The sequence below is a fragment of the Marmota monax genome, unplaced genomic scaffold (assembly GCF_021218885.2).
Source record: "Marmota monax isolate L192 unplaced genomic scaffold, Marmota_monax_Labrador192_F-V1.1 WCK01_AAM20220418_F8-fsc00051, whole genome shotgun sequence".
NCBI classification, from domain to species: Eukaryota; Metazoa; Chordata; class Mammalia; order Rodentia; family Sciuridae; genus Marmota; species Marmota monax.
The window spans coordinates 13199409-13207718 of NW_026695202.1; the positions used below are offsets into that span (position 1 = coordinate 13199409).

Here is an 8310-nt window from a genome sequence, read left to right on the forward strand (position 1 = left end):
AACCTCCACTTCCATGGGTAGAGAAAAGGGTTGCCCATCCCTGCCTTCAGTAGTCCCATAAGCTTGTGGGCCAGGTTTGAATGACATAACACATCATACCTTGTGCCAGACCAGTGAGAGGCCAGGGCCAAGGCCACGAGAAGCATTGGGATAGATGGATTGGATCTTGAAGGTGGAGTCAGGGAAGTCGTGGAAATGAGCCTGGAGCTGAACTGCAGTCCACAGCTGGGCCCTGTTCCCCTGACCTAAGAAACAGCTATGAGCCACACCCTTCCTGAAGGGCAATCGCAGCAAGCCACACTGTCTAAAGGAGTACAGCAGCCGGGAGGGTCCAGCTGCAGCAGGTCCTGTCCAGAGTTACAGGGTCAGCATATCCAGTAGTGGTCACTGCCAACAGCTGTAGCCTGACTCTAGCAGGATGGAGATAGAGGCTCCTTGAGACTGAGAATGAGGGGGAAGGATTGTGCCTGCCTCCCAGCACAGCCCAGCCAGGGCCTGTGTCACCATGGTGGGTGGCCTGTGTGCTCAGGAACCTGAGCCTTTTGTGAGTCTCAGCAGGTTCCATGACTCAGCACCTGCCCCCCCCCCCCGCCCCCCACAGGCCTGGAGATCCTTACTGCTGGCAGGACCATGGGCTCTGGACTCTGTCCTGGAACTTCTAGGCCCTGGGGCAGGCGCCCCTCACCTCTAATACACATGTTCCCCACACTGCCTGCACTTACTTGCCTTCCCACCAGCAGACCACCGTGGCAAACCTTACTTAGGTCCCAAGACCTCAGTTTCCTTGTCTGTAAAAATATACCCCCATGGGGCTCAAACAGTATACCCCCGGGGAACACAGGAGGGAAATACTCAACTGGGTGTCTGTAGGGATCACACACCTCAACTGGCTGTAGTGCAGTACTACCCCTACAACAGTACCTGGCACCAAGGAACTTGGGAAAGATACACACAGGCTGCTAGCAACGCCTGGGCCATAGCCAGGTACGAGGAGCCCTCCTGGCAGGAAGGAGAGCTGGCAGTGCCAAGCATGTGCCCTTTGGGGGGGGGGGGGCATTGCCAGTCTCCTGCTCCAGCATCTATCCCAGAGCGGCTCCTGGGAGAAGGCACCTCTATCCTGAATACCAAATGTAGGCATGGCCCGCCACCATTACGGGAGTGGCCCTAGGCCAATCTTGTGAAGCAGCTCTCAGGCCAGGGGCTGGCCCAGAGCCAGACAATGTCAGTGAGGATCAGCCAAGTTTTGCCAAGTCAAGCTGTTAGAACAGGTGACCAGCTGGGGGACTCACCTCCAGTAAAAGGCACAGATTCCCCAGAGAGCCCAACAGCTCTCTCCCTGTGCCCGGAACTTAAGATGACTGAGGTGTAACTGCCTCCCTCCCATGACTCTGACTGGTGTGGGTCTTAAGCCTGGCATTCAGCCCTGGCCACCCTCTCCAGCCACTTCTCCCTGGCTCCCAGCACAGCTGCCCACCAGTCTACCAGTGATCCTCTGCTCTGCCCTTTGCCAGCACTGCTGTCTATTCAATGACTGATGCTGCCATCAGCAGGAACCACATTAAAGGATTTATTTACACGAGGAATCCGGGGCCTGTGGACCCAAGGATGGAACCACCGGTCATACCCGTAGGCCCCCAGCCTAGTCTCGGTGGATGCCCGCGTTGGGCTCCTCCGTGCCCTGGGGCCCTGGACCAAGCAGTCGAGGGCTTCCGGCTCTGCCTCCGTTGGGTGGCCCAGCTTCACACGGTGACCTCGGTTTTGCTGTTGGTGCTCAGGTGCCGGGGTCCGCGGCCCGCACTACAGTAAAGGCCTGGGTGCTGCACGCTGAAGGCCTCGGGCAGCTTCTCCACGCTGAACTGGCGCCGCGGCGCGTGGCCGGGCCTCCGGGGTGCAGGAGAGGCATGGGCCGCTAGGTGGCCGCGGGGGGCGGGCCTGGCCGGGCGCCCGGCGGTCCAGGCTGCGTAGGGCCCCGGCGGAGCGGGGCCGGTAGGGGCCGCGTAGCCCGGGGGGGCCCAGGGGCAGGCCTCGAGCAGCGCGGGCAAGTCCTCGGGAGGCCTCGGGGCCCGCGCCGGGAGGGTCCGCGGGGCCGACTCGGCGGGGGGAAAACGCTGGTAGAAGTCCTGGGGGGCGGCCTCTGCGGGGACAGTGCGGGACTCGTCAGGCTGCGCGGCGCGGGCTCCAGGAGCCCGGGAATCCGGCCGGCGAAAGGGGTCCCAGCCCCGTGGCTGGCCAGGGGCGGGGTCAGTGATAGGCAGAGGGGGCAGCCGATTGGCTGCGTGGGGGCGTCCCGAGCGCGGATTGGCCGAGCCAGACTGGCTGGGAACCCCGCAACTCTGCGCCGGGAGCCGAGTCTTGCGGTAAAGAAACTCGGGGAACCCGGGGCTCTGGCGGCCGCCGCAAGCATCGGGCCACTCACCTGCCGCCTTGAGCGTGGCGTACTTGGCGTAGTCGGGCTGCAGCGTCAAGTTGCCGCCTCCTTGCAACCGGGGTCGGCGCGGGGGCGCGGGCGTGGCGGACCCCAGGGCGGCGTTGTTGAGGCGTTTCTTGTCTGGGAAAGGGCCGGGGAAGTAAGGCGAGGCTCTGCGCCAACCCGCGCGCTCCACCTGCGCCACCGCCGCTTCTCGGGCCCCCTCCCCAAATGCAGCTCAGTAGAACCCTGGGAATCGCTCTCCGGGCAATCGGCTCCTGTCTTCCCTTCCCAGCAGAATGTCCAGCTCCTGGAACGGGGCCTGACTCAGAAAGCCATCAATGGCAGCCAGCCCCGAAGGGTGCTACCCTAATGGACGACTCGCCAGCACGTTAGGCTAGAGCCAGGTGCTGAGTCCCAGGACCAGCTCCCCGCGGAGATGGAACCTACTTGGGGTAGCGGGGCCTGCCAAGTGCTGCCTCCCTAGTGAGAGGCTGAGAGAGGCTCCAGACCCCAGGGCACAGAGCCAGAGCCTGAGAACCACAGCCCCAGCCAGCAAATCCTCAATCTGGAGCCTTCATCACAGAATCACAGTCTCTGAGACTTAAGTTGTAGGAGGGTCCCTCTCCACCAAGGGCAGGTGACTGGCCTGTCCAGCAGCACTCACACACCTGCAGAGGCAGGCAGCTCGTTTCCAAGGGGAAGCAGCAACTAGGAGCCTCCCTTCCCCAGTCAAGCGCCCAGCTCCTGCCCCTCTGTATATCCCTTCCCGACCACACCCACCGCACCGATGCCCCCTGGAAATTAGCCAGTACTGGCCCACAGCCTACTCACCTGTGCTGTTGTGGGGGGACCCTCGGGGAAGGCCATCTCCCATCTGCACCTGGACACAGCTACCCAGGGGTGGGCCCAAAGGTGGAGGCAGTGGTTCCTGGGGGCCGGGTTGCTTCAGAAGTTCTGTCAGTGTCCTGTAGGGACAAGGTAGTGAGGGGTGGCCCTCTCAATCCCCCAGTCAGCCAGATTCTGACCTATGAAAAGCCAGCCCTGGCAACCACAGTCTCACTGTGTGGCCTTGGGCAGTTTGTTCAACTTCCCTGGGCCTCCCTCCCTTTCTCCTATGACTGACCTCAAATGCCAACCAGGCACTACCTGTTTGCCTCACTTATGCCCCCAAGATGACCACCCCCCAGGGGTCAAAAAACTCTGACGGGGGTCACTGTAACCAGGGCCATCTTGTTTTCAGAGGCTCCCTTCTTTCCCCTCCCTGGAGGCTGCTTTCTAAGACCCTCCCCAGTTGAGCCCACTGTCCCAACACAAGTTCCTTCTGCCTGCAATATCCTTTTCTCCATCTCCTCCTGTTAAACACCTATTCATTCTTCAAGCCCCATGAGTCCCTCCTGCTCCAAGAGACCTTCTTTACCTGCCCACCTCCCCTCCTGCAGCAGGGGCTTCTGCCAGGACCTGAGGCTCAGTGGTCAGCACAGGGGAGGAAAGATCATGACGGTGGTAGGGGGAGTCAGGAGAGCCTCCATTGGCAGCCTGGCACCCAAAGGCTCTGTGACCTTGGGCAGGCATCTCCCTGGGTACCCAGGACACCCAGCCCCCACCCAGCTGTGACAGTGTCTGACAGCCTTCCCCACAGCCAGCTTCAGCCCAGCTGCCTGCAAGCACCCGAACCCATGATTTTCTCCCACTCCGCCCCACCCTCCTTCTGGGACTGGGGCTATAGTTGATTCATGAAGAGGCACATGAGGACACCTGGGGTGACCAAGGGTTGACTGCAGTGTGGCAGGGCCTGAAAGTGTCTAGTACCAGCCTGGACCAAACTTCCTGCCCTGCCCTCTCCTCAGTGCCTCACTTCTGTGGGGTCATCTCTGTGCAAGAACCTCTAATCCAGCTCTCCCTGCAACCAAGCACTCATCCTGCCTCCTGGCCTTTGCATGAACTTTCTCCAAGGGATGGTTCCAGTACCCCTCCAAGCTCTATGAGAAGCCTTCCCCAGCCATCAGCCCCACCAAGGCAGAATTAAGGGTGAGGCTTTGACACAGGTTCAGAACACATGCACTCATGAGCCCAAGTCCTATTCAAGGACTCCCCAAGGGAAAAAAAAAGAGAGTCAGGACACCCACAGAAGGGAAGGGGCTTGGCTGAGGCTAACCAAACCTGCAGATGAAGAAATTCCAGGTGAACATGTCAGTGAGGCTGCCCCAGCACCCTCCTACGCCATCATGGCCCTCAGCTTCCACTGTCCCTCCCTCCTCAAGGACATGCCCTGTCCTCTCTTGCTGCTACCTTTGCCCAGCATGAGGGACACCAAACTCAGGAGGCCAAGCTCCAGACCCTGCAACATACAGGATCCAGCCAAAGACCACATCCCCAAGGCAGCACAATAGTTGAGGAGGAAGGCCAAGGCCCCAGTCCCAGTTGTGCCCTATAGCTGTCTAGGAGTGCGTGGATTAAGTGGCCTGGGCAGCAGCAAGAAAGGCCTCATACCCTGCCTGAGGCCCAGGAGGTGAGGCATCCACATCAGTCCCATCAGATCATGGGGTATTCTCTCTATTGTCACTTCTAAATTCTAGCCTGTTGTATGATGTGAGCAGTCCACATGCCTAACTGGGACTTGGATGGATGAGGGCACAGGCAGGCAGTGGAGGCTGCTAGGTGCAGGTGAGTATAAGCGAGGGGTGGAAGCCAGGCGCGATGGCACATGCCTATAATTCTAGCAGCTCAGGAGGCTGAGACAGGAGGGTTGCAAGTTCAAACCCAGCCTCAGCAATGGCGAGGCACTAAGCAACTTAGTGAGATGCTGTCTCTAAATAAGATACAAAATAGGGCTGGGGATGTGGCTCAGTGGTCAAGTGCCCCTGAGTTCAATTCCTGGTACCCGACCAAAAAAAAAAAAAAAAGTGAGGGGTGGAGTGGGAAATTCCAGGGTCAGGACACTGAGATTCCCATTGATACCATCCAGTGAGGAAGAGAACCTGGGTGCAGTAGGCCCCACTCCAACTAAGCTCAGAACTCACCATCTGGCCTGTCCTCCAAACACAAGTCTGTTCCCTTCTTCTGTCTCTTGTTTTTCTGAACTGTACCAAGGAGTTAGCCAAGCAGGGCTCTACCTCTGAGCTACATCCCCTCTGAGTTACACCCCCAGTCCTTTTTATTTTATTTTTTAAATTTTGAGACAGGGTCTTGCTAAATTGTGAAGGCCAACTTGCAATCCCCTGCCTCAGCTTCCTGAGGTGCTGGGACTACAGAACTGAGCCACCATGCCTGGCCTTCGGTCTCCTTTTTATATTGAGGGAGACCTTGACGTTCATCTAGGGGCTAGCGAAAGGGGCAAGCTGAGGCTTCTAAACCCCAGGAAGGTCAGGCCTGAGTCCCAGCTGGGGGTGGAGAGATGGATGAGAAGTGGAAAAAGAGAGGGAAAATGGGAGGAGCAGGAAGGAAGAAGCCAAGCTCCCCTTCTCTTCCCTCTGCCAAGACTCTCAATAGAACTACAATCCTGTCCCCTGCCCGGCAAGTGAGGTTTGGCTCCCTGCCACCTCGCTGGGTATGGGTCTTATGCCCTCTCCAGAGGCTGGAACTGCGGGAAGGGCAACCCAGGGCCTGGCACAGACAGGAAGGTCAAGGGGAGACAGAGCAGTATCAGGTTATCTCCTCAGTGACGTGGAGGCATGGGGAGAGAGAGAAGGGAATAAGCCAGAAGAAGGGCGCTGTTGAGAGGACCAGAGGGGCAAAAAGGATGGAGGCGCCAGGGAGTGGCCTCCGGGCAGAATGGGCTGGGGAGGGGTGGCCGGCGCGCTCACCTGGTCACCGTGCGCCGTGCGCGCGGGCTGTGCGCCCTCTCCAGGCCCAGGCGCGCCCCGATGCCGGCCAGCACTAGCAGCGCGGCGACGCCGCACACAGCGTAGACAGCCGTGTGGCTGCGCTCGCGGGCCGGGTCCCGGGGCGCCGCGGTATCGCGGGCGCGAGCAGGCGGCCGGCCAGTCTGCACCCAGGCTGGTGTGTCGTAGTTGGAGCAGCGGCTCTGGTCAAGACGCCGCGGCCCGTCGTGGCAGCAGAAGCGGTAGCCGCACGTGCCGCAGCAGAAGCTGTAGGCGCCGGAGCTGCAGTTGAACGGCGGGTCCCACTGGCCCATCACGTCGTAGTAGCCGCGGCAGCGGTCGCCGCCAGTCGGGGCCGCTGCGCTCGGAGCCACGGGCTCCTGCGCCTCGGGGGCCCCAGCGCGGCTCGACGGCGTCCGCGCTAGTAGTAGGGCCAGCCAGAGCGCGAGCGCGAGCCGCAGCCCGGCTGGACGGCGGCCTCCAGGCAGTCCCCGCGCCCCGGCCCGCTCCATTGGGTCCGCGTCTCCTGCTACTGCGCCCAGCGCATGGCCGGGCGCCGCGGCTCCCTCCAGCCGGGCTCCTCCGACCCTCGGGATAGCGCCGCGCCGCTGTTCCCGCGCTGGCTCCGAGCGGACGCCTCCTCGGCTGTCGGCGTCCTCTAAGGACCCAGGGCCAGGTGGGCTCAGTCCGGAGCTCGCGGGATGTACCTCCAGTGGGCGCGTCCTTCTCCGGGCTCACCTCGGACCCGAGCCGGCCAGGGCGCGCCCTGGGATTCCGGCCCCCGGGCGGGGCGGCGGGCGCTCCCCTGCGCGCGGGCTGCGACTTCTCCCCTGCCCTGTGGCTGTGCGGGTCCTGGAGCGAGCGGGGGACTGCGGACCGCCGGACACTGCTGCCTGCCCGCCGCCCGCTCCGCGCTGCCCGCGCTCTGGCTCGGGCTCCGGCTCCCGCTCGGCGCGGGCTCGGGCGGGCGGGGGAGCGAGCGCGGGCGGAGGGCGGGGGCAGCGCGAGCCGGGGGCGGAGCGCGGCCGCTGCGACCCGAGGGAAGGGCGCGGGGGGGCCGCGCACCCGGGCTCCCACCGGGCCCCTTCCCAAGACCTCCCAAAAATATTCCTCGGATATTCGGGCGCCCGAGGAGGCTCAGCTTAAGGCTCCCAGGACTGTTACCTCGGACATCGCGCCCGCGACCGCCGACTCGATTTTACAGGTGCGGGGACTGAGGCAGAGATCAGAGCAGCCCTGAAGAGCCCCGGGAGGGTCGGTGCACGACACCGCCTCCTTTCGGTCCCCCTCCGTCAGTTCTAATTGTGACAGGAAGAAGGTCCCTTCCCCTCTGTAAGCCTTGATCCCCCCGCCCTCAATACAAAGGGAAGGAATATCCCAGCGAACTGCGGCGGAGGGGCATGTCTGGGTCTCCTCTGTGGCCCCGGTTCCAGAACCTGCTGGATGCTTGGCTGGGTTCCTCAGTGTTGGGGATGGCCTGCCTAGAGTCCTCCTGTGGTCTTCCCCGCTTCCGAGGTGGGATGGGGAAGACACTGGGCCAACCTCTGCCTTGGGAGAGGAGGGCTGGGCCCACTGGGAGTCAGAGCCAGTGGAACCTGGCAACTCCAGTAGGACTCTCAGGTCCTTTCCCAGGCCAGGGGAAGGATGGAGGGGGAAGCGTCAGGACGGGGACCCAGCCTCAAAAGCAAAACAACAAAAACAAAAACAATTCTTCCTGGAAGACATTCTGAAACACAGAGAGGACAAGGACTGGGTGTGCAACTCACCCTGTGTGCCCCACACAGCTCAGGCCTCTGTCAGTATTTGCTGAATGACTGAATGCGGGATGAAATGTCTCTACCCTCTTGTTTCAGTAAGATGAAGAATTTGGGCATCTGAGGGTCCATTCTGCTCTCCTTTCCATCTCCCTTCATGGCCAGGATCAGCTTATGAAAGTGAAGAAGGTGGGGAAGAGGAGGAAGGATTTACATTTTAAGGAGGATCATCCTTCTGCTGCCTGAGATGAGGGTCTGACAGGCTAATTTCAGGTATTAGTGGGCTAAGGCAGGAAGGAGGGTGGCCTTGTGCTCAGAATGTCTC

At 61.3% G+C, this 8310-nt stretch overlaps 1 protein-coding gene across 1 annotated transcript; it reads right to left on the minus strand.

The window, feature by feature from the left end:
* Nucleotides 1-1543: 1543 nt before the first annotated feature.
* Nucleotides 1544-7217, minus strand: Shisa8 (shisa family member 8). The gene is made up of 4 exons (XM_046429406.2): nt 6214-7217; nt 3242-3375; nt 2417-2548; nt 1544-2134 (listed from the first exon to the last, which is right to left on the minus strand). The coding sequence occupies exons 1-4, from the start codon at nt 6741-6743 to the stop codon at nt 1740-1742; spliced, it is 1191 nt and encodes a 396-aa protein (XP_046285362.1). The 5' UTR covers nt 6744-7217; the 3' UTR covers nt 1544-1739.
* Between the last annotated feature and the right edge of the window lie 1093 nt (nt 7218-8310).

Coding starts and splice junctions, on each gene's coding strand:
- Shisa8 (XM_046429406.2), bottom strand. CDS start 6,743: ATGGAGCGGGCCGGGGCGCGGGGACTGCCTGGAGGCCGCCGTCCAGCC. Junction 2,549..3,241: donor GTCCCCCCACAACAGCACAG/GTGAGTAGGCTG, acceptor GCCCTTTCCCAG/ACAAGAAACGCCTCAACAAC. Junction 2,135..2,416: donor CGCCACGCTCAAGGCGGCAG/GTGAGTGGCCCG, acceptor CTGTCCCCGCAG/AGGCCGCCCCCCAGGACTTC.